The sequence below is a fragment of the Tasmannia lanceolata genome, unplaced genomic scaffold (assembly GCF_043159265.1).
Source record: "Tasmannia lanceolata isolate RefF3 unplaced genomic scaffold, GAP_Taslan_0.1 ptg000003l, whole genome shotgun sequence".
NCBI lineage: Eukaryota > Viridiplantae > Streptophyta > Magnoliopsida > Canellales > Winteraceae > Tasmannia > Tasmannia lanceolata.
In genome coordinates, this window is record NW_027518680.1 from 20,029,113 (window position 1) to 20,054,725 (window position 25,613).

The 25,613-nt window shown below is 46.5% G+C and overlaps 5 protein-coding genes across 5 annotated transcripts in view; 3 read left to right on the plus strand and 2 right to left on the minus strand.

The window, feature by feature from the left end:
• LOC143853584 (D-amino-acid transaminase, chloroplastic-like) overlaps positions 1–2,139 on the minus strand; it is a 33,207-nt gene extending 31,068 nt beyond the window's left edge. Inside the window, exon 1 of the mRNA XM_077363382.1 lies at positions 2,005–2,139. The gene's annotated coding sequence lies outside the window, so the exon portion shown is untranslated. The remainder of the gene's footprint in view (positions 1–2,004) is intronic.
• Positions 2,140–6,494: 4,355 nt separating this feature from the next.
• Positions 6,495–15,106, minus strand: LOC143866845 (TOM1-like protein 9). Its single transcript, XM_077376025.1, has 8 exons — positions 15,009–15,106; positions 12,660–12,741; positions 12,158–12,243; positions 12,026–12,082; positions 10,918–11,085; positions 9,544–10,014; positions 8,248–8,290; positions 6,495–7,045 (listed from the first exon to the last, which is right to left on the minus strand). The coding sequence occupies exons 1-6, from the start codon at positions 15,104–15,106 to the stop codon at positions 9,576–9,578; spliced, it is 930 nt and encodes a 309-aa protein (XP_077232140.1). The 3' UTR covers positions 6,495–7,045; positions 8,248–8,290; positions 9,544–9,575.
• Positions 15,107–15,531: 425 nt separating this feature from the next.
• On the plus strand, positions 15,532–16,080 carry LOC143866856 (uncharacterized). Its single transcript, XM_077376030.1, has one exon. The coding sequence runs from the start codon at positions 15,532–15,534 to the stop codon at positions 16,078–16,080; it is 549 nt and encodes a 182-aa protein (XP_077232145.1).
• Positions 16,081–16,650: 570 nt separating this feature from the next.
• Positions 16,651–17,655, plus strand: LOC143866870 (uncharacterized). Its single transcript, XM_077376034.1, has one exon. The coding sequence runs from the start codon at positions 16,651–16,653 to the stop codon at positions 17,653–17,655; it is 1,005 nt and encodes a 334-aa protein (XP_077232149.1).
• A 788-nt stretch (positions 17,656–18,443) lies between these two features.
• On the plus strand, positions 18,444–20,320 carry LOC143866884 (uncharacterized). Its single transcript, XM_077376038.1, has 2 exons — positions 18,444–19,484; positions 20,204–20,320. The coding sequence occupies exons 1-2, from the start codon at positions 18,444–18,446 to the stop codon at positions 20,318–20,320; spliced, it is 1,158 nt and encodes a 385-aa protein (XP_077232153.1).
• The last annotated feature ends 5,293 nt before the right edge of the window (positions 20,321–25,613 follow it).

The window sequence follows — 25,613 nt, forward strand, 5'->3', positions numbered from 1 at the left end:
CCCTGTACGGAACTCTGATCCCGGAATCTAAAGCAAATTCCGGCGATCCGCCCAACGTCGTGAGTATGCTTGCCGTCTGGAAATCACCGGAGTTGAATCTACGGTTCCGGATTCAGAAACAGGGCCCGGATCTGGATGGAGTCTCTTCGCCGGAGAGCACCTGCCGGATTCCGTCGCCGGTGCTCGGAGCGACGAGGCCGGATCTCTCGGTAACCTGTCAAGCCTTCGTGACTGACATGGCAGTTGAGGAGATAGATGAGGAGATATTTCCTGCCTCAGATTTCTGCACACGTGTGGTGGCCTCCGGCGCCGGTGATGGATGTTGCTCGCCTCGCCGTCGATTCTGCCGGAGATCTGGTTGCCAGTCACAGAACCCTTAGGATCTACAAGATCCTATGAGGATTTTTCATCAGAGAGATGTCGAAAAAGGATCAAATCTCGCAGATCTGAAACTTCCAACTACTTTTGGCAGCTCTGGATCGTTGAAAAATCTGGCCGATCTACAAGATCCTGCGACGATTCATCAGATTGGGGTCGAAAAAGGATCAGATCTCTCAGATCTGGAACTTCCGAATACTCTTCACAGCTCCGGTGAACAGTCAGATCTGAAGATTCCGGCAGGGAAAGGCACCGATCTGAAGATTCCGGCACGGAGAAGCAGGTCGTCGGGGTGGGACCAGTGGCGGGGAGGGGGTCGGGACTCGGATAGCAACCAGAAACCAGATTTTCCTCTGCTAATCTTCGATTGGGGTTTCAGCGAGGAAGAGTTGGATCTGATGGATTCGATTCCGCAGGGAAGGGGTGTGTGATGAAGAGGGGTTTGTCTCTGTCAACGGGCCTTACAAGTCCCTGGAAACAGGACTTGAATGGGTTTTGTTGGTAGGAAGAAGAAGAAGAAAAATATTCTACGAAGTGGGTTTTGTTGAGACGCCCATGAAGCTTCAGATCTGAGAAGGTTTTAGGTGGTGGGATTCCGTCGAGGGGATTTTCCCCATCGTGGCCACATTAGGAAGAGACCCAGATTGAACTCGGCAAGAGGACTACGGATGGCTGTTGCATTCCCTAGTCTTAGTCTTGATGAAATAAATCCTTACTTGCTATTCTCCGTGATGCAATGGATGTTAAAGAATTCCAATCTATTATAATTTTTTTTTTTACAATTCATTCTTTAATAAGTAAGGCATCTATACACATTTCATTCCTAAAAAGACAAAAATCAACATTCTAAAGAAAAGAAAAACCACCTAATATTCCTTTTTGACCCAAGAAAAAGCCAAAGAGGGAGAATTTAAGATCCAAAACCCTTTTTTTTTTGGTCATGCACATCTATAGTTAACAGTTCTCATCTAAAATCTGTGATGCTTGAATCAAATAAACCGAGCCAAGGAATTTAGAAATATTAATATCAGGGCCTGATGTAAAACACTAAGATAGACACCACCTGCTATTTTATTTAACATTTGGACTTGGGAATTCCTGCACAGATGTAAATTTTAGCACCAAAAATTCTATATTGACTAAGTAGAAGAACGGAAAGAAGTCTGAACCAAAGCAATATGCAATATTTAGCATCTAGATCATATCAATTGACCATCCAAATAATGAATACAAAACATTATAACCATACCACTTTCAATATGTGGAAGTACCAGCTTAAACATATAAGATTTTCTAAAGAGAAATACTAACATATTGTTTAGCTACATAGCCTTACCTTTATCCCAACTAACACAATTACCAATAAAAGTTACCACAATTAGCCCAAAAAGATTCGAAGAGACAAATCTAAGCAAATCTTTTAACAACAGAATTACCACAAATTATGAAAATTCTTGTAATATTCCTTCTTAAAGTATAAAATAATCAATGAATCAGTGAAGAATTATCACAAATCTAAGCAAATCTTTAAGCAAAAACCTCAAATATTCGACTTAAAGCAAATCAGGAGCAGATAGCTACAGATTTATAAAATTGTAGAGTCTAATAAAGTTCAAGAATCGTTACTTCCTCCTTCGAGAGATCTTAGCTGAGAATTTCCTTGCAATAACCACTTGCCGAAGATAATCAAAGTTAGCTTTATGCTTACACGAGTCAAGGTGGAGGTCGAACTCAGATCTAATGACTTCACATGTAAGTATTAATGCCCCAAAGGGAGTTGTAAAGACCCATGAATCATCTAATAATAGTATTATGTGCAAGGGAATAATATTCCAACTCCTGGTTTTAGTAGTGGCACTCCTCTCTTTAGTTACACTTTTGTAACTAGCTGTTAAAGTCTGTTACAATTCCCAAAATGCCATCCAATCAGAGAAGTATTTTGTGTCTATCTCGGATATGTCATGTATTGGGTTATTTAGACTACAAGCTCGAATCAGAGTTTAGAGCTGGACCATTCAAGCAACGGTTAGCTAATTGGAATTCCTTTATCAAGATTTCTTCTCATTTGCACTAGTTTCTATAATGATATTTAAGTTGCCTTGGTAGGTGCTATTGCTTTGGCGCTTTTAGTCATAAACTTTCAGAATCAGAACTAGAAACCTGAAATCAAATAAGCAGTGTAGCTCTTCCTCTATGTTCTGGTTAGATGTAGGTGGAGCATTCAAGCAATTTTTAACAACTTGAAATTCTTTTATCAAGTTTTTTTTTCATTGGAACTAATTTCTTATGGTTCTTTCTTTAGTTTCCTTGATAGGTTAGGTGGCATTGCTATTTGGTACTAAATATTTAATATTAGAAACCTGAAATCAAATATGATAAGTTCTTACTCCGTGTTATGTTTACTAGTTAAAACATCAAATTTGCCTCAATTCCATTTTCATATTATTCATATGTTTAAAAGGTACGTGCACTGCTGTCTTTTGAGAAAATTATAAGCACTGTTGACATTATCATTGGTTTTTCTGTTGAAAGATTTTACAAGACAATTAGCTAACGGTTTGTCTCTTCAATTTATTGCCAGAAAATCTGAAGTCAATGTGATTGATGCAAAAACAATGTCAGCTGACCCTGTTGCAGTTGTTGAACTACCTAATAGAGTTCCATATGGATTCCATGCCTTCTCTGTGACAGAGGTCAGTAATCCAATGACCATCCAAGATATATTTAAAATTCTATCAGCAATATCATGGATGATTTACTAGATGACTGTGAAGTGTCGATATAAACTCAATCTATTTTCAGCACATTTCCTGTGTACTGATCAGGATTGGTGGGCAACTTAATGGCAGTGGTTGTTTTACAAATCGGAAAAATTGCCAATGGGGTACATCAAAATATGAGAATTGCCAAAGGGGGACACACTTTTGAAATATTGTTAAAGAAGGTTGATAACCCCCTTTTGAGAGTTTGATAACCCCATTTAGAGGGTTGATAACTTCAACAGGAGCAACTTCGACATCAAGCCAAGTTTTGATTGCTAAAGCTTCCTAAGTTGCAAAAAAATAAGGTATTGTTATTTGGGAAACCAGTCCTTGAAAAACTAGGAGGAGCAATGCAGATAATATGCATAGAAGTGGGCATTATATAGAAAAAACATGCATATTCTTGTTGCCACGTGTAAGGGTATGTTTGTTATTTTATAAAGAAAGCAGGCATTATATAGAAAAAAGTATGTCTTCTTTTTGGGAACTGTAATATTCTTTGCAGCTCTTTAAATAATAAAAGACGAGATGGGTTAGTGCTACTATTAAGACATGGCTGTGCTGATATCATTTCCCTTGGTAATGAACGAAAGTTCCCCTGTCATCGCCAAGTAGTTATATGAGGAATAATGAGGTACTACCATGTTGTACTTTTTTTAGATTTTTAGCATACTGGACATTCTTATAAGAGGATTTCACTTGAACTGAGCTTACTTAGCTGCCCTTAGAAATTGAGAAAATATCCAATCCTCCCTTCCAATTGTATTGCCCTGGTGAGTTTATAATGGCACAGAAAATATAAAAATGGCACAGAAAAGTATAAAATTATTTTTGTTGAGATTGGTTGGGTGATGCAAACCATTCATTTGATGGGCCCTCACATAGATAGGTGTGCCCAAAAAGAGCTGATATTTTGGGCACACCCTAACTCCATCTAAATAAGCCGTAACTATATCATTTCCCCAGTAAAAAAAATTCAAGGTAAAATTTCTTTTGTAGAAATATTTTTTCTGCAATCCAAACACGGTCTTAGATCCAAAACGGCCATGGTGAGAACTCATGGCAAAAATAACCCTAAAAAGTGGATGTAGAAAAAGGGTACCTGTATTAGCCTATTTGCAATAGGCCATTGCACTACCATGCTTTAATAATTGCACAAAGTCAGCTTTAGTCTTCTATTTTAATTGAATTCTGAGAGCTTTTTGGCAATTGTAATAGCCTTTGACAGCTCTTTAATCAATAAACGACAAGATGAGCTAGTGCAATTATCAAAACATGACCATGCCAATATCATTAGCCTTGCAATATCACGATTGTTTTCCTTTTTTATCAAATATGTATAGTATAGATTCCTTCTTCATGAAATTTTTCTAAAGGATTCATTTACCCGACCCCACAAGTATGGGACAAAGGCTTGGTTGAGTTGAGATCAAATATGTATCGTAATATATGCTTAGATGGATGTCCCGCCACACAAGGTTAGATAGAATTGAAAATGAAGACATCTGTAAAAAGGTTGGGGTGGCAGTGTGGCACCAATTGAGGAGAAGATGAGAGAGCACCGCTTAAGATGGTTTGGGCATAGCCTTTAGATACTCCAGTGAGAAGAAGTGACTCGTGCCAAGTTGATGGAGTAAAAAGTGGTAGGGGCAGACCAAAAACATCTTGGGTAGAAACAGCAACGAAAGACTTGATGGCTAGGAACATAATAGAGAACATGACCTTGGATAGGAGAGAATGGAAGAAAATGATCTATGTAGACGAACCCAACTAGTGTCTGGATTAGACTTGGTCAATTTGAGCCGGGTAGATTATTTCACCTTCTTCATGAAAATTCTCTAAAGGATTCATTGGCTGACCCCAACTAGTTTTGGACAAAGGCTTAGTTGAGTTGAGTTTATGTATTAATAATATATACTATACAATAACTAAGGCAAACCAAATTTTGATAATTACACTATGCAGATCAATTACTCGTAATTAAGGAAATGGTGTATTACACTTTTCTGATTGGGCGTTTATAACACCTCGAGCATTGTAAAAGCCATGAAAAAGTAATTTAAAAAGTATAAAACAAAGTTAGTGCCTTTATCAAAATATGCTAGTGCAGATATCAGTCACGCAATAGAAAAGGTGTAAAATAAAGAAATAAATGCTAGCTTAAAATCATAGTTAGAAATTTGAAGCTCCAATTACAAGTGATCAGCTAAAATTTTGACCCCCGCAAGTTTCTGGTAAAAAAAAAAAGAGAATCTGCATAAGGGATCAAAATATGGTAGTGGCGATATTAGTCCCCTAAAAGAACCTTGGTGTTAGCATATATAGGAAATCTTGTGACGATAGAATTTACACAAAAATGAAAATATCAATTTAGATTAATAAAATACCAAAGATGAAAATTAATTTTTTGAACCATTCTATTTTGTTGAGCAAAACAAAGACAATTGTAAATTGATATTTGAAAACAACATATCTATTTTTCTTAGAATAAAGTACACAAAAACATGGGGCAGAAGTGAATATATAACCAAAGTGTAAGAAAATGAACCGGGATGGTGTGTGTAGGGCTGCAAACGAGCCGAGCTTAGGGATGTTCGGGCTCGGCTCGTTTAGTTTTTATGAAGGATCGTGTTCGGCTCGGCTCGTGAAGTATTCGAGACCGAGCTTAAGCTTGGCTCGTCAAGAATAATAAAAACAGGCAGTTGTGCGATTTGAACCCCGGCCGTCTAAATCCAAAACCTTAACCACTCAGCCAACCTTTCATTTCCAATAAATAGCCCACATTTTTTTATTTTATCATTAAAAAAAAAATCCGAGCTTTAAAGCTCGGCTCGGCTTTATGAACCGAGCCTAAAAAGCTCACGAGCTTTTCTAAGCCGAACTATACCAAGCTCAAGTTCGGCTCGTTTATTTGACGAGCTTAATTTTTTGGTTCGGGTTCGGCTCATTTAGTAAACGAACGAGCCCAAGCCGAGCTTTTAACAAGCGGCTTGGTTCATTTGCAGCCCTGTGTGTGTGTGCGGCTCGGTTCATTTGCAGCCCTGTGTGTGTGTGTGTTGGGGGGGGGGGGGGGTTACCATTCAATTCAACTCAACAAAGCCTTTGTCCCAAACTACATGGGGTCGGCTAAATGAATCCTTTAGAAAAATTCATGAAGAAGGTAAAAGGAATCTACCCGGCTCTAATCCTGGTTCTAGTTGGGTTCTTCCACGGATTGCGGCTCTAATCCTAGTTCTAGTTGGGCTCTAATCTATCCGGCTAAATGAATCCTCCTTACATTACATTTCTATGAAATGAATCCATTAGGTATACACCATTAAAAAGAGAGAGAGAGAGAGAGAGAGAGAGAGAGAGAGAGAGAGCCTATATATTGGCGGGCTTGTTGGGCTGAATGTAGCTAGTAGTAGTAGTAGGCATCTGATAAGAGGACGAGGTCATGTATCTGTTGTTATCTTGCGTGGAAAGCCCATACATTCTCTGTTCAAGGAACTGAGGCTGACCACCATATCCATAGCCTGAAAACTGGTTGCTTTGAATAGGCTGAGGATACATACCGCCAAGGTGGCTGCCCTGCATTAGGTGAGGATGCATTCCTCCCAGTTGGGTCGGCATCGGTTGAGGATACATGCCCGTGGCTAGTTGGTTGTTCTGTATTAGTTGAGAATGCATACCTGATAGTTGGCCACTCGGCATTGGTTGATAGTGCATACCTGTGAGCTGACCACTCTGAATTGGTTGAGGATTCATACCTGCCAGCTGGCCACTCTGCATTGGTTGAGAATAAATGCCCATTGATTGGGTGTTCTGCATTGGCGGGGGTTGCATGCTTTCATATTGGTCACTTTGCACCGGTTGTGCTTCCCAGGGTGGTGGTGGAAGGGCTCCATTGCCTTCAACGCTTGCACCTGTTGAGAGAAGAAAGAGATTGGTATCGGAATGATGATTGTGGTCATTTAAAGGTGAGAGCAGTGGTTAAGCAAAACAAAGAAAAAATTCCTACCAAGCAAGAAGATCAGACAAAAAAACGTTCTACAATGCAGAACTAGACAAATTAACCTCATTGCAAACATGAGCTAGGGTTTTGAGAGGACTGGATATGTTGTATCCAGTATCAGTACAGATACGAGTGTCAGATTCCAACACGGATATCGAGTGTCGAATTCGGCAAATCTCAATGGAAAGATTTGTGGATTCGCCAAAATAGTTTCATCAATGAGAGAACATTTCCTACACACTTGTGTAGGTAAGTTACTTACGCACTACCTTAAAATACAGTGGGGGCCCACATTGTTTGGGTAATCCAAACAATTCATTTGAATGGTCCTCACATAGATAGGGTGTCCACAAAAAATCAGATCCATAAGATCATCCCAACCCTACGATTTGTGGAGGTAAAATGGACGTGTATAAACCTTCACAAATTAGTCCACTTTTTGCCTCCATAGTTTGAATGGTTAGGATGATCCTATGGATCTGATTTTTTGTGGACACCCTATCTATGTGAGGACCATTCAAATGAATTGTTTGGATCACCCAAACAATGTGGGCCCCCACTGTATTTTAAGGTAGTGCGTAGGTAACTTACCTACACAAGTGTGTAGGAAATGTTCTCTCTTAATCAATTCTCAAATTTTAAAACTTTTACACTAAAAAAGTTACGACAAATAATATATTGAAAGTTTGAATAGGTAAGTAAATATAATGTTTATTTCCACATAAAAACATACTATTAGGATGGAAAAAGCCCAAAACATGGGGTAATTGCAAAGTAATAGTATTATTATTAAAAAAATAGGTAAAACAATATAGAAGTGTCTCAAAGAATCCCAAAGTATTGTAATCCGAAACGTGTCCAACATGGGTACTTAATGATAGAATAGTCGAGTTAAGAAATTCCAGTTATCCATTTTCTATTCAATCCTCTCATCAATCTTATAATTCCAAGTGCCACGTACCTATCATTATTTAATGTGGAAAGCAGAAACTAACTGATGTTAGGATTCGGAGCAGTTGGAAATCATAAGAATCCAACATAGGAGAAGCACCAAGAATCAAAGATTTGTGATTACATTCTAAAGGTGGAACAATTGAGAAAAAGATAATGTACCATAAATGGGGGATTGTTGCTGTGGATTCATGCTCTGAGCAACCTCTGTTAAAGATTTTTCAAAATCAAGTGTTTTTGGTCAAAACAATTTTTGGAAAATATTTTCTTTAAGTGTGTTTTGGAAAAAGAAAAACTTTTCTTTGGAAATAGTTGCTTTTTGCAAGAGAAAGAGAATAGTGTAATGTTATTGAAAAGATAGTCCCAAATCGGATGAGAGAAAAGAAAGAGAAGGGCTTATAAAGCACTACACTTTTCTATTACTTGTTTGATTGCACATTGGGTTGAACCCATGGTTGGACCCGCGGGACGGTGCAACGCACCGTTCGCGCACGCGCACGCGCACACGCACGCGCGGCGTGGGCAATGGGCTATAGGGCGCATAGTGGCGCTTTTTTAGGCGCACTTTGCACTTCGCACGCCGCATCGTAGCGAGGAGCGATTGGAGCCTTTAATTTTTCCAGATCTGATCTGGACCGTTGGATCTAGACGATTGTGGATCGGTCTAGTGGGTGGGCCGAATAGTTCAAAGGCCCATCAAGCCCAAGCCCAGTGTCGAATAGTTCGATTGGGTTGGGCTTTGATTCGAGCACAACGGTCGGCCCAGCGGGCCCAGTGCTCCAACGGTCAGTGGGTGCGATCCATTGGGTTGTGTCCCTTCCCAACGGTCAAGGATCTAAGGGGTGCGATCTGTACCATAGATGGATCATCTAACGGTTAGATGGGAGGACGGGAATTTAAATATCCCAACAGACTCTCTAGGATTGATCTGGTTCGTTGAATCGCGTATGGGCGCGATCTAACGGCCAGAATTCAAACCGATCTGGAAAGACTCTATACAGGGGTGCTTTTCACACTGAAAAGACACCAGAGGCTCTATAAAAGTTGCAGAACCCAACCATTTCAAAGTACAATCGAATTTACCCATTTCTGGATAAATTCTTAAGACTTCTAGTGCATTATACTCTCTTTCTTGCTCCCACCAAAATTCGTTTTACTAAACTATTTTCTTATTGTTTATCTAATTACTGTTATACTGCAGTAACAGAAATTAGACTGATTCTCTCAGGCTTGTAAGATTCTAAGGGCATTTCGGATTTGACTCCGCTTGTGCATAGCGTCGTCAAATTAGTAGGACATTCCTACTGGCTTCATTGTATCTTGGAGGCAGTTCGCGGATCCCCTTTGTACACTTCTAGTGGGGGCGAAATCTGTCTTAAGGAAAGCGATTTCGCGCCTTGAAGCAAACTGGTTACTGCTTTTTCTTTCCAACAGATACAGAATTATTTCTCTAACAACCTCACCATTCCATGCAGGATTCTGACCATGGTTCAAATGGGTCTGTTGCGCGCCTGCTCATATGAAGGTTGCACCATATTTTGGATGCTCCCATTCGGATAAAACCCAGGCTGTGGAGGCTGCAGTGGCTGCAGTGGCTGCTGGCACTGAGGTGTTGAAGGGTATGTCTGTGGTGCTGAATAAACTGGTTGAGAGTCAAAGGAATTGGTAGTATTGTTTTTCTCGGAAAACATGTCCGAAAGACCAAAGATGTCCTGTTGAGAGTTGGAGCTGGGAGTTGTTGTAGTGACAGGAACAAGAGCTAGTGAATTGGCAGTTGGTGAATTGTAATCACCACTGAGAAGGTCAATAGGGGGTTCGATCTTTGCCAAAGCCAAAGAGGTTATTGCTGTACCATTTGATGCAGGAGGTGCAGGGAGAAGTAACTGCTGAAAATGGTGCTGATTTCCTGTCCCTGCATTTGAAGTAGACCTGCATAGAAAAGTTTCAAATCTTATGTTCGTCAATGGCAATGGAGGAGATGGCAAGTGACCAAGGTTTTAAATGTTGGTTTCAGTGGACCAAAACCGAAATGGAAATTTCGCCCGAAATCATGTAAAATTTTGACAAAATTTCGATTTTTTTTATAAATTTTCACCAAAATGTATAAAATTGCGGTGGAAATTTCAGCCATTTCTATGGAAATTTTGGTGGAAATCTTTAACATTTCGGTAGAAATTTCGTAAATAAGGGTAAAAAACGAAATTTCAAGATTTCGGGGAAATTTAGGGGAAATCATGTAAAACTCACATTCAAGGTACCGAATATTTTGGCCGAAATTTAAAATTATGCAAGTGACATCTGAAGGATATCAATATATGAAAGCATCCCAATGAGGATACTTTGAAATCTGAAATTGCACAAGATGTAGACAATATGAAAATCAGAAATATGAAAGATCAGCAGTTGGACATGAAACTCCAAATGTGAAACCTGGTTGAGTCCATTGGTTTGGCCAGGATCAGTGAATATGCATTTCTGAAAAAATTTGGCAAATAAATGATCAACCGATCAAATTTTTCACGAACACAGCTTGGTTCGACAAAGGCCAAAAGCAAAAATACTCTGCTCAATCTTCTTTTATGAATTCTCATAGATAAGGGAGAGGATTTTAGAAACACATCTTTGAAAAATTGTTCTTCCTAGAAAATAAGTAAAAAGGATGAAACCATTTGTCCCACCTTTAAACTAGTGCTTTTATTTTTCCTATTTTTAACTGTTACTTCACCACATTTTCCCTAACTAAACTTAGTTTTACATAGATTAATGACCAACTAATGACATATACTGCAATAGTCATCAAAGTAAACAGTCTTGTGAGAAAACTCAGATTACCCCTGATCAGTCTGTGTCTTTTTATCACCAATATCTACGAGTGCTTGAGGAGGAGGTTTGGGTTTCTCTGCTCGAACAAGAGAGCCTGAAGAAATGGCATCATGTTTGATCAGTACACGCTGCAAGTCATCATTCAGTCCCAATCCTTGAATAAGCAGCTCTTCTTCCCTGTAACAAGTGAAAGAACGTTAGCACTGAATAGCCATTTTGGAAGCTGGGAATTTGAAACAAACAAAAATCCAAAATATTTCAATACTCAAAGAACACTTCATATCCTAAAAGGTGTCAAGGCATTTTTTGCAACTAGAAGAAGTATATATGCATAGGAGAAAATAGAAAACCTAGTGATAGCCAATCACGCCGACACGTGTTGGTCAGTGCTCTTTTGTTTTTGATTTTTTTAATGTAACAGAGAGAATACGCTAAAATGAGAAGAAGAAAATTACATGAGGGGCACAGATTGCCCCAAAGTAAAAACTTCTCTCATTACAGCCTCAATAGCCTCTCGAAGCACGTGGAAAAAAGGAGAAAACATTTCCTCAAAACACATCAACAATCTCGTCGATTATGTGAGCTAACTGTCGTGGGCCCAAAGTACTACGGACCAGCCAAGCAATCACATCGAATGAGTCGCCTTCAATACATAGACCTCCCCCCATCCCCTGATAAGAAAACATGCAGCCCCGGTAAGGAGGGCACTTGGTTCATTAGGGCAGTTAAGGCCTACAGGGTCTGAGAACAGCATTACCCCTTATCATTTCTGAAAACACCTCCCCTTCCACGGGCCCCTGGTTACCAAAGAACTGCCCATCAAAATTAAAGTTAACGGTATGATGCAGAAATCACCTACTGCTCATTTTCTAAAGAAGTCTTGCACTGTTAAGCCCAAAAATTCTTTCCGACAAGCACCCACCCAACAATCAAGCTTTTGATGTCAAGTAAAAGCCTTCCAATTGCAGAGTTTTTTTTTTCTCTTTTAGGCAAGTTCCAATTGATGTGCTTCTGTTGTAAATAATGATTTGATTTCTTTCTTTCCAAAGTGTCTCACAGATGGGGGCATAAACTGATGTACTTAGCCCCCTCTCACAAATGTGATGACAACACCAACCTTCCAAAAGAGTATGACAACACCTGTGTTAATACATATGGACAGGCCCAGGAACACCTGAAAGTCATGGGTCCTTGTTACGTAGGCTATACAAAACCATGACGATAGAGTAGCGGGGAGAAGGAGCCTTACGAAGTTGTGTTCACAAGCTGGACCCCTCTTTGCTTGTACGTTCGACACTGTTCAACAAGGTCAACGATTACCTCCTGCTTGAGACCCTGAAAATCACCACTGAGATGGCTCAATAATACAATGATATGCGGAGAAAGCTAAAAGAAGGAAACGTCTCAAAAACAGCCCGAGCCTCAATTGACTTGGAACTCGGCAATTACTAATCTAGTTTAAAAGTTAAAAAAGCTTGTGATATATATGGATTTTTTGAATACTAAATTGAGATTTTGAATACATGAATGAAATTTTTTAGTGTTTCTAGTACTTCAATGAGTTTTTACCAGTTAAAAGAAAACGGAGACACCCCATTAACTTGACCTGACTCTTGATTTCATACAAAAGGAGTTTCTTGGGTATGTCGAGTTATATGTGGTTCTAAATATGAAATCATCCACATGTCATCGGCAAAATACTGTAACAAAGGAGAACCTATTTTAAAGTTAAGAATCTCATCTACACAGACCTCTTTGTTCGCTGGATCTAAAGCATTTAGCATTTCTGCAAGGACATCCATAATACCACGAGCATTTTGAATTTCTGTTAGGCTGACCAAAGAAACAAAAGTTCAGTCCCATAGGAAAGTGTTAACAACAATAAATCAATGAGCAGTAGCACCACGATGTACAATGAAACACAGCAACTATAAGCAGAGTTTTTATATGGTGGCCAACCTTGAAATCAAGAAGGGCAGAGTGTCAAAACTCTGCCCCTTGATTTTTTATCTAAGTGGAAAGTCAAAAGGGGGGGTTTGACCAGGATCAAAAATCAAGGGGCTGAGTTTTGACACTCTGCCCTTCTTGATTTCACGGTCGGGCACCATATAAATTCTCCTATAAGCATTAGTTAAATGGAAAAAGGATTCCATTGTTGTCCTAGTTACAAACAAAGCACTTAATCATTCAAAAAAAAACAAACAAAGCACTTAACATGTAACTAAAGGTAGATGAGAGAAATAGTTGCACTAGAGTACTATACATTTATGTCACAAATATTGCCGATTTAAAAAAAAAAAAGAAACGTAAAAAAATGTGCATTTTTTTAATAAAAGAGAAAATTCCAAAGGGAAGTGATATATTCACCATCTTTTCTTCCTCAGACCAATCCCTCTAGCGTATTTAGGACAACTCTTTTTAAACAACAAAGGGGGTGACATGGGGAAGAAAAGGGGGAGAATGTAACATTTTTCAATCCCAAAACATGATAATTACGGAAATATAGCCAAAAAATTGCATTTTTTAAGAGTTCTATTGTGTTTTCTAGCAACATTTATGCTGTTTTTGGTGTTCTCACAAGTAAAAGAGAAAAAAAAAATTCAGAGTAAATTCCCTTTCCCCCATTTTCTCTCGAACACCCCTCAATACACAAAAAATACATCCACTCCTTAACCCTACACCCTGGTGATCCAGGCGATATTTGCGGACAAGGAGGAGATTTTTATTTATTTATTTGTAGTCTTCTTCTTCATTCTCCCCTCAATTTTTTATTTTTCGGGTTTGTAACTACATAAGAATTGTGATTTCTAAGGGGAAATCTTGGCAAATTTTTCATTTTTTCTCTTCTTTTTCGGGATTGCTTGAACGGAAAGAAAAGAATACTTAAATGGGTCTTTTCTTTGGTGTTTAAATGGATTTCCCTTCAGAGATTTCACCCTTCTCTGCAATTATGAAATTTCCACCTTTGTCTTCCCAGTGGGTATTTCATGAATTTTTTTTTTTTTAAATCTCAAGCATTTTCTCTTCAATCTAGGATCATCTTCCATTTGATCTCTAACTAGATATATTACTTCATTTCTACATTGCATTGAAGCCGTTTATATGTTCTTTTCCATTCAACCTGGCTTTTAATATATTTTGGATTGTTTAGAAATGGGATCTGATAGGGTACAAATAAGGCACCGCCTCCCGGAGGACGCCACGTGTCGTCCACGCACAGACAACTCAGATCATCATGGAAGATGACGTGAGAAAGCGGTAAAGATCCCACAGACGCAACACGTGTCGTTTCTCCACCGCCCCAGCCTCATCATCACAGTATGGAAGAAAAGCAACCAGCAAGGCATGCGCGCCGGAGAAGCACACGCGCCGGCGAGACAGAAAAGCGGCCCAATCCCTCAAAGGATAAATCTCCTTCCATAATGATGAGAAAGCCGTCCGCCTCCCTTTAAAAAGGAGGAGGAGGGAAAGAAGAAAGGCCCCCCGCAATCCTGAGAGAAAAGACCCCGAGAAAATTATCCCCGTTCGCAGCACCACTGATACAACCGGAAAAAGAGGCGAGACAGCAACAGAGGAGATTAGGGACTCGATCCCACTCTCCCTGCTAGTCCCCTCCGACCCACTCACACACACCCAGAAAAGAGCCTGCGCTCCGAACCTGGTAACCCTGGTCAAACCCCCCTTCCTTTCCTCGCTGTCCTTTATATTGACTGGTCGAAGGATCTGACTTGGGTGTCGAAGTGGTCGTCTGGGACCCACCCCGGACCCCCTGACCCCCTTTGTTTGTGATTGCAGACCCCGCGGAGGAACTCTACCGACCGCGCGATCGCAGACCCGGATCCAGACGCCATCATACTGGCGCCATCCGTGGGACTCGTCGAGCACTGAACGCCTTATAGTGATGAGAAACCACACCCAACAGCAGGAAATAGGAGTAATGACCAGAAGCCAAGCCCAGCGCGCACAAACCTGCACCTCGAGCTCCCGGGAGCCTACTTCGCCACACTCAGGCCAACGTCAACCCTCATCCAGCACGCCGCAGATGGTGCCCACCATGGAGATGTTCAACGAACTCCGCCGAGAGCTACTCCAACGCCTACCCCCGTCGAACCCTCAGCCCCCAAGGAGGCCCCTGGCAACGCAGGACCGCGCAGAAGCCTGCGGCGAAAGCAACGAAGGACAACTTGGAGAACGTCATCCCCGCCAAAGGCGAGCGCCGACTCACCGAACACCATCCCCCTCAGCAAACAGCCCTCTGCCCCCCACAGCAGGGGGACGCCCTCAAAAAAGCGGGAGACAGGCTACGCCAAGCCATACTCCCCCGACTCGGGCTGCCCATCTCCAGCAACCGCCCCCAACACGGGCGAAAGAAGTAGCAACCTCAGCACAACCACCCATCACGGATCCGATAGCCGACCTATAGAGGCAAATCCGTGAGGTAAGGTTGGAAATGAAAAAGCCCTACACCCATGGCATCCTCGACGAATGGGAAAGGGAGACAGCGTCCCCCTTTACAGCGGAAATCTTAAAAACCCCAGCAGAGGCAGGCATAGACCTCTCCCGCTTCGGTCTATACGACGGAAGCACGGACCCCCTCGAGTTCTCCAAACCTTCAAAAGGGTGATGACGCTCCGATGCGCGTCGGACGGATTCATGTGCAGAGCCTTCGCCTCCCTGCTGAGAAAAACCGCCAACGATTGGTACATGAGGCTGGAGCCCGACTCCGTCCCATCCTTCCACGAATTCGGGAGGAAATTCAGTACCAGGTTCGCCAACAACCGCCTCCGCCATGATCCGGCAGACGCCCTCCTGGCTCTCCGACAGGGGAGAAACGAGACCCTAAGAGACTTCATGTTAAAGTTCAACGCCGAACTAGCCCAACTTTCTAACATGGACGTCCAAATAGCGGTCGCCACATTAAAGCACGCCACCACCGACCCAAACCTCAAGCTGCATCTCACCCTCAAGCCGCCACGAGACCTGCAGGAGCTCGAGTCCAAAGCCGACAAGTTCGTACGGGCAAAAGAAGCCTGCGCCCGAGAACGAGCCAACCTCGGCCCCGATGAAAGGAAAACAGCGACGGCCGGAGGGCCCCAAGACCGAGAGCCGAAGAAAAACAAACGGGCCAAAACCCTATTCCCGTCTTCGAAAGACTGGGAAGCGCCCCGCTAAAAGTTCCTCTCTCCCACGTCCTACTAGCCATCAGAGATCAGGGCCTCCTGACCCCCCCCCCCCCCCAAGCAAATGGCCACGGACCCAAAGAAGTGATCCGCCAAAAAATTCTGCGAATTCCACGGGGACCACGGCCACGAAACCGACCATTGCTTCCACCTCCGCCTCCAGATAGAGAGGCTGGCCGAAGAAGGACACCTGAACCAATATCTCAGGAACCCTGGCGAAAGTTCGCGCGAGATCCAGCACCCATCCGACGAACCCAGAGGCAGGCGTCGGTCACCCGATAGGCGCCAGCCAGATCGCCACCGCCGATTCATAAGCCGGCACCGATCCGTGAGCCGGCACCGATCCCCGAGCGAGCGTCGCCCCCAAAGTAGACGACGATCCCACAGCAGGCACGACGCACGCCGCTCCCAGCGCCCCCGGAGAGAGGAGCCCCCCGAGCAACCGCACGCCCGCGAGCAGCCGCCTACCATAATAGGAAAAATCAATGTCATCTCGGGAGGACCGGCAGCAGGAGGACCAACAACGGCCGGCCGGCGAGCGTACGCCGAACGAGTATTCTCCATGGACATGCCTTCCAAGAAGGCCCGGACGGATCCACCCCGACAAGACCAGATCATTACCTTCTCCAACGAAGACCTCGATGGGCTACAGGTCCCACATGACGACGCACTGGTCGTCAGACTAGTCGTCGCCAACTTCGACATTGGAAAGATTCTGGTCGACACAGGAAGCTCCGTCAACGTGTTACACCTCGGAACCTTCGAAGAAATAAAATTGGGTCAAGAAAGGCTCGGACCCGCAGAGTATTCTATCTACGGGTTCTCCGGTGCGTCCGTACAGGTCAACGGCAAAATCGATCTACCTGTGACTTTCGGGACGTACCCCCTCCAGAAGACCATCTTGACCACCTTCATGGTCGTAGACATACCCTTCACCTACAGTGCCATCATCGGGCGCCCCGCCCTAAGGGATCTGGGGGCAGTGGTCTCCACCCCCCACCTCAAAATGAAATTCCCCACTCCAACCGGGGTAGGGGAAGTCCGGGGACAACAGATGATAGCACGCCAATGCTACGCTGCAAGCCTAAGAGGAACCAACGCGCTGGCCGAAAATTTCTCGATCGACAGCGAGGACCCCCGGCAGCGGGCCCGCACAATCAGAGGAGAGCCCGCCGAGGAGCTAGACTCCATCCCCCTAACCCAAGATCAACCGGAAAGACAAATTCGGATCAGCTCCCTGCTAAAAGGCCCCCTGCGAAACCAGATGGTCGACTTCCTCAGAGCAAACAAAGACATGTTCGCATGGTCCACCAGAGATATGCCCGGGATACCCAAGGAGTTAGCCGTTCACAAGTTAAACGTGAACCCTGCCCTTAAGCCCGTCCGGCAGAAAAAGAGAAACTTTGCGGTAGAACGTCAGACTCACATCAAAGCCGAAGTGGAAAAGCTGCTACAAGCCGGATTCATCAGGGAAATCTGGTACCCGGAGTGGCTGTCTAATGTCGTCATGGTCAAAAAGGCTAGCGGGGGCTGGCGGGCCTGTATAGACTTCACGGACCTAAACTGAGCCTGCCCAAAGGACCCCTACCCGCTTCCGCGCATAGACCAACTCATCGACGCCACGTCCGGGCACGAGCTCCTCACCTTCCTGGACGCGTTCTCAGGCTACAATCAAGTAAAAATGCACGAGCCAGATATCCCGAAAATAGCGTTCATCACTGACCAAGGCGTCTACTGCTACACCGTCATGCCTTTCGGATTGAAAAATGCCGGTGCCACCTACCAACGGCTCGTGAACAAGCTATTCCCGCCCAAATCGGAAGAAACGTAGAGGTGTATGTAGACGACATGTTGGTGAAGAGCCTGGAAGCCTCCAAGCACATCCCTGACCTACAAGAAACCTTCAACGCCCTACGGAAAGCCCGGATGAAGCTGAACCCCGCCAAATGCGCCTTCGGAGTAACTTCCGGAAAATTCTTAGGGTTCATGGTTAGCCAGAGAGGAATCGAGGCCAACCCCGAAAAAATCCAGGCCATTCTGGACATGAAGCCGCCGACGACGGCGGTTGAAGTACAGAGGCTCGCAGGGCGAATCACCGCCCTCGGCCGGTTCATGCCCAAATCAGCAGAAAAATGCCAGCCCTTCTTCAAACAGCTGAAAAATATACGTGAATTCGAATGGACCCCCGCCTGCCAGGAAGCCTTCGACGCTCTAAAGCAATACCTCCAGACACCTCCCATACTGGCCAAACCCGAGCCGGGGGAGGAACTGTTTCTGTACCTGGCCATCAGCCCTACGGCGGTAAGTGCGGTACTGGCCAGGCGGAGCGACAAGAAGGAACACCCGGTATAGTACATGAGCAAGATGCTTCACGGCGCAGAAATCCGGTACCTCAGCATAGAAAAGTTCGCCCTCACCGTCGTCAGCGCCGCCCGAAAGCTCCGTCCCTACTTCCAGGCCCACCCCATCGTACTTCTAACTGACCAACCATTGCGGAAAATTCTCCAGAAGCCAGAAACTTCGGGTAGGATGGTAAGCTGGGCCGTGGAGCTGGGAGAGTTCGACATACAAGTCCGACCGAGACCGGCTATCAAATCCCAAGCCCTCACTGATTTTATAGTAGAATCCACTGCCCCGGCTGCAGAACCAGCGACAGTTGAAAGTAACGAGCGCCCCTCCGAGCAGACCGCTCGCGAAGACATAGCGCCGGCCCCAGCAGAACACGACGACGAGGTCCCCTGGACCCTCCACGTTGATGGGTCAGCGGGAAAAACGGGGTACGGGGCAGGCGTGGTCCTCCGCGGCCCGGAAGGATTCGTGCTAGAATACGCCCTCCGGCTAAACTTCAAAGCCTCCAACAACGAGGCCGAGTACGAAGCCTTGCTAGCAGGGCTAAATCTAGCCGCGGAGCTAGGCGCGGAAAAGCTAAAACTCCACAGCGACTCCCAACTCATCGTCAACCAAGTGAACAGAGCGTACGAAGCTAAGGGCTTCAGAATGAAGAAATACCTCCTAAAGGTGAAAGAAAAACTACAGGGAATGGGTAAGGTAGAAATCCTTCAGGTGCCACGAGACATGAACAATCGGGCGGACGCATTGTCAAAAATGGCCGCCGAAGAGACCCATGACTTCGGCACCGTACTCACGGAAATACTATCCCACCCCAGCATCGACGAGGTGCAAGTCTTGGAAATCCCGCCCGGGCCAAATTGGATGGACCCCATCATGCGATACCTAAGAGACGGAAGGCTACCCACAGATAAACTGGAGGCCCGGCGCCTAGCCGCGAGGGCCGCCCACTACGTGGTCCATGGGCCCAGGCTCTATAAACGTTCATACACGTGGCCGTATCTCCGATGCCTGGTGCCCTCGGAGTCAGAGTACGCGCTCAGAGAGGTACACGAATGGATCTGCGGAGACCACGGGGGCGGCAGAACCCTGGCTCAGAAAATCGTAAGGCACAGTTACTTCTGGCCTACGATCCTCAGGGATGCCAAAGAATTCGTCAAAAATGCGCCCCCTGCCAGAGGTACGCGACCACTCCCCGCCAACTAGCCACGCCTTACACCGCGATGGCAGGACCCCTGCCCTTCGCCATGTGGGGCATGGACCTACTCGGGCCCTTCCCAAAAGCTCCCGGGGGGCACACAATGCTATACGTCGCCATCGACTATTTCATCAAATGGGTCGAAGTCAAAGCCGTGACAAAACCTAACTCCAAAGCGACGGAAAAATTCTTCTATCACGACATAGTCTGCCGTTTCGGAATTCCAAAGACACTCGTAACGGACAACGGCCCCCAGTTCGCGAGCGCCGAGTTTAGCAGGTTCTGCGACAGCCTAAGCATCGAGCACCGTTTCGCCTCCGTAGCGCACCCGCAAGCCAACGGGCAGGTAGAAGTAACTAACCGAATCCTGCTTCAGAGCCTCAAGAAGCGGTTGGGAGAGGCCGGGAAAAACTGGGCTGAAGCACTCCTCAGCGTCCTCTGAGCCTATCGAACGACGCCCCGAATAGCGACTGGAGAAACCCCCTTCAGCTTAACTTTCGGGGTCGAGACAGTCGTCCCGCTGGAAATTGGCCTCTCCAACTTCTGTACGGAAAACTATGACGAGCAGGGAAATTCCGAACTCCTCCAGAATGCCCTCGACCTCGTACTAGAGAAAAGGGAGCAGGCCCTCCTCCGAACCGCCTCTACCAGCAAAGAGTGGCACGGTACTACAACGCCCGAGTAAAAAAGCGCTCGGTAAAACCCGGAGACTTGGTACTACGAAGGGCAGAGGTATCCGACCCCCATAACACTGGGAAACTCGCACCCAAATGGGAAGGACCATACAGGGTCGTTCGGACACTCCGCCCCGGGGCCTACCAACTAGAATGCCTCGACGGAACACCAGTCCCTCGAAGCTGGAGTATGGATAACCTCCGAGAATTCTACCAGTAAAAAGTCAGGGTAAGTGCTTTCCTTTAAAATTTGACAAGTGTTTTGTTTACTTCTTTTGTGTTTTAGAAGCAAAGTGTATCCTCCGCTACAAAGAATCAATGGAATAGCATTTCTACAAAAGTTGTGCGCATCTCCACTTTCCGGCCCATGATAAACGAGGGACCCGAAAGAAAACAGGGAGTGAGACAGAGGTAGCATCGGGACTGATCCTCCCGAGAATACCCTAAAACGCTCCCCATGAAAAAAAAGACCTCCCCTTTAAGGGCAGGCGGGACCCATTAACCCCGAACTGATCACTCGAGGGGAAGATAGTCCTTCAATACAAAAAGACGCCCTACGGGATGCACAAGGAGCACCGACTCCAACAAAAGGCCACAACTCAAATGGCCCAAAAAAAAACACAACACCCAGAGGCATAACAAAAAGGCACGATTCAAACTCCCCAAGAGGCAAAGCCGAAAGTTCAAAGGACTCACGGCACATTGCGTATACCAAAAAAAAAAAAAAAACCAAAGATGGTTCAAGTATTATTACAGACCAAGCATCATCCCAAACATCACTGAGCCCCCTCAGGAGTCTCTGCAGCAACGGGCTCCGACGAGGCAGCCAGACCCTCCTCCACCGGCCCCAGGGCCTCCGCAAGCACCGGCGAAAGAGCCGCCGAAGCCCCTCCCTCGGCCTCATGCATCAGCTTGTCTAGAGGAAAGGAAGGGTCGACTTCGCAAACGCGCCGACGACATTCGACATACGCGTCTATCTCAACATCAACGCTGAACGCAGCCGCGGCCCTGAGAAACTCCTCAGAATCACGCCATTCCTCCCGCGCCTTCGCCAACTCCTGGGTATGCATTTGCTTGGCCACTATCAATTGCTCCAACGCGCGGCTCCTCCCTTCCACGGTCGTCCTGAGGTCATCCCGAAGTTGAGCAATAGTGTCATCAAGGGCCGCCCTCTCCGCCTGGGACCTCTCCAGGTCCTCACTCAGCTGCTGATTTCGCTCCCTGAAAACACTCATCTCGGCCTCATCCTCAAGCAACCACTGAGCCATCCTCCTGGCATAACTTTGGGACTAAACAGGAAAAAGGGAGGGAGACAAGCCGTCAGAAAACCTCCAGCATACTAGCACAAGGAAACTAAAATATAAGCAAGAACTTCCGACTTACGCAAGAGGTCGAGTGAAAATACCGAGCCACCAGAGCCCTGCGGTCTAGGCTCTCCAACTCCGCCTCGTCACCAGGAAGAGCGGTTGTCACCCCAAGCTCCACCCCAACCCGGGGGTTCGACAGAACGCTATCCTCAACACCAATCTTCCAGTCGGGTTTAAACAGCTCTCCCCGCATCTAAACACACTGCGGTGAAAAGTCCGCCCGTTCCAGAATAAGCTTGGTCATAACCGCCCCATCCATCCGACTGGGCATCTCCTCTGAAAAAGCAGGGGCCGCGTCACCAGCATCCCCCCCAACGCTAAAGGGGGCTGCCCTCTTAACGGAAGGCTCCAACTCCGGAAGAAAAGGCCTAACCGCCCCATTCCCCCCGACCGGTCGGCCAGAGGGGCCAGAAGACACGGGCGCCAGGGACTTCGCTTGCGACCGACCCTGTCTGGCCGCGGCCATAAAGTCGGAAGGGATCTTCTTGCGGCTCACCAAATCTTTTGACGCCACCGCGATTCCCTTCCCCTTGCCAACATCACCAGAAGAAGACATACCTCCTGCCAAAAACAGGAGCACCCAACGCTCAGAGCAAAGGAAAACAACATCAACGAAAAAGAAAAAAAGAGAGAGCAAAAGGAGGGAAGAGAGAGGGGCTCACCGCGATGGCTGGGAACACTCTCCCCCGACCCCTCGCCCGAGCAGCGAGCCCTCCTCTCTGAAACCCCCAGCAAGCCAAGCCTCTTCAGACTCCTCTCCCATCTGAACTCAGAAACGTCAACGGCCTCCCCAGAGGCGAGCTTCCCCAAGTCAAACTTGCTGTAGTTAGACTCGTTGGGGAGAGACTTCCTTCGCCACTCAACGGAGCGCCTCCAAGAACGAGGAAAGTCCCACTCAACGCCCGAGGGAGGGGTAATAAACACATACTCTTCCTTCCACCTTTTAATGGAGGAAGGCAAGTTCGCCGCAATCTTCACCTGAGGACGCTGGGTCAGATACAACCAGTTGTCCTCCCCCTTCACCAACGGACTAAGGGCCACACAGGCCCGGAGCAGCGGAAGGGTGGGCTGAACCTTGCACCAACCCGCCTTGGCCACAGAGGCCAGGAGGGTACGCCAACTATTAGGCGCCAGTTGGGAGGGGGCCACCCCGTAAAACTTGAGGGCCTCCACTATAATGTCCAGAAGCGGGAATCTAACTCCCGCCCGGAAAGCCTCCACGTAGAAGGCCACCTCCTCCCTCGTGGTGCCTTCACACACCCCCTCTCTGAAGGAGGGGATCCTGATCCCATAACCAGCGGGGATATGAAACTCCTTCCTGATCTTCTCCGCTGCCCCTGCCCCCAAGGTATTCCGAAAACACGTCACCCCCCCAGGGCGAATAACGGCACCAGGCCGAATGTCCCTAATCTCCGCCCCACAAGCAGAAGGAACTCGGGCGGGAGGTTCGAGAGGAGCGGCCCCCACCGACGACCCAGAAGCCCCGGAGCTATCCCTTAACTCCGTAGGCTGATGCACGTCCCGAGAGTTGCCGCTCCCCCCCTCGGTGTGCAACCGCCTCCTCTTCCTTGGTGGAGTCCTCTCAACCACCTCCATCGACTCAGAAGAAGGGCTCTGAGGAACGGTCACAACATACATCGTAAAGATCAAAATCGAATAAAGGACACAGAACTCACCGGAGGAAAGTTGGCGAAAAGCAACACGCAGAGAATCACCACAGAAGAAAATTCGTTTTAGCAGAGGAAGACGAAGAAATAAAGTAAAAAATGAAATCCCCAAAAAGCTTTAAAAAGGGCTAGGGTCTCGACACGCGTCGACTGGTTTCCCTCCCTTTTTAGACCGATGGGACGCCTACACGTGGCGCCGATTGGGGAACTCGAGGGAACCGCCAAAAGACCAAACGCCGTAATGAAAGGACACCGCTACCCCTGCCGCCAAGTAACTTCCCCAGCAAGCCATCCCCAAAATCCCTCCCGCACGCGATGACAAAAGGCTCGGAACTCCTCGCAAGGGTCCGGCAAATAAACCCACCAGATGGGAAAAACCCAAGTACACGCAAAAGGCTCGGAACTCCTCGCAAGGGTCCGGCAAACAAACCCACCAGATGGGAGAAACCCAAGTACACGCAAAAGGCTCGGAACTCCTCGCAAGGGTTCAGTGAGCAGGCCCGCCCGACGAAAAAACCCAGATAACGCAGCCATAGCACAAGCAAATGGAAGAACACAAAGTACAAGCTTAAAATAACAAAAAGAAGCCATTCATAACCATGTTTCCCCTGGTCCGCAGGCCTACAAAAAAGGAGACAAAAGGAAAGAAAACAGAGACAGAAAAACAAGGCACGCAGGCCCGGGTCTTGAAGACCCCAAAAAAAGAGGGGGCAAGGAAAGAAGGGGAGGAAAAGGAAGAAGCCTCCTCCGACCTAAAGCGACCGGTCTCTAAAAGAGTTCTCCGTGTCGGAAAGAGTACGCTCCCCCTCCGAAGAACTCTCCGAGTCCGGACCCGCTGGTTCGGTCACCCTCCGGTCATTTAGCCACCTCACCTGGTTCCTCAGCAAATCATTCTCTGCCCGTAAGGCCGCAATCTCCCGATCCATCTCGATCATCCGGCCGAAGACCTCCATCTCCCTACGATGGACGTAGGAAAAGAAGGAACTATTGCGGTGAACAAAAGCTTCGTGAGACTCCCTCTCGCAGAGAGGGGGAGGGTGAAAACGCGAAGGAAACCCCGGAGGCGGATTCCTCCCAGGAACCGTTACCTGGGGCCCTAGCCCACCAGGGTTAGTCACGGGAACGCGAGGAGGGCTCCTCTCGGTAGCAACTCTCCCCCCGCCGTTTATAGAGAGGCCCCGGAACGACGACGACATCTCCTACGAGCCTGAAGAAAGACCGAAAGGAAGCGAAGGAGGCACAAGGGACGGAAGAGTAATCTGCGTACAAAGCAGGAGAACTCGCTCCTTATAAATCCTGCCACCGGCGGGAAGTCGAAGCGACTCGCCTACACGTGTCAATTGCTCATTCGACGGCCAACCGACACCGTCGTTCCTCGGGAGGGAACCGCCGAACAAAGCAACACGCCTTCTCACATTCCAAAAACCATCATAACCACCGCGATATTCCCCAAGCTAACAGGACGCAAAAACGGCGCCACTCTCAACCATTACCACGTGCCACCCATGCAGCCGAAAAATCAGCCCGCCAAACGAAAACCCGTGCCCAGCCACGTGGCCGCAACATGTGGACTCGACGAAAAAAGGGAGGCAAAGAGAATGTTCCGAACCCCCCGAAGGCCCAGACAAAAACGTCACGGGTCCTTACTATCAAGACAGTTTAACATCAGACAAACAAAGAAAAGAGGGAAGAAAAGAGAAAAGTAACACCTATTTCATAAAAATTATCCATTCATAAACACCTGGCCCACGGGCCTACAAGAAAAGGACAAGAAACAAAAGCAAGGGCACGCAGGCCCCCAACATCCTCTCGGAAGAAAAAGACAAAAAACAAACACACAAGATAAGATAGCAAAGGGTTAATCCAATGAGGACCCCTCCCCCGAGGAGCTCCCCGCCTCCTCCCAAGAGCTCTCCAACAGGGGGTCCACCTCATATTCAAACAACTACTCAGTGAGATGGCGAACCTTCTCCTGCAAAGCCGCATTCTCCCGCCTCAGGTCTTCAATCTCCTTACCCATCTTCAGGACACGGTCGCGCAATTCCATGCCCTGGTGATAAGCCCGCGAGAAAAAAGACCACTCCCTGGCGACACAGGACCGGGACGCCTTATCCCTTCGAGGCAGAGAAGAAAGGCGAAGAGGGGGGAAGCCCGAAGAAGGGCCCGAGCCCCCCTAGCTTTCTTCCGAGTAACCGCATGATCCTCCCCCGACTCAGAAGATAGGTCAGGGTCACTCGACGATCCCTGGGGAAGACAGGCCTTCCCTTTGT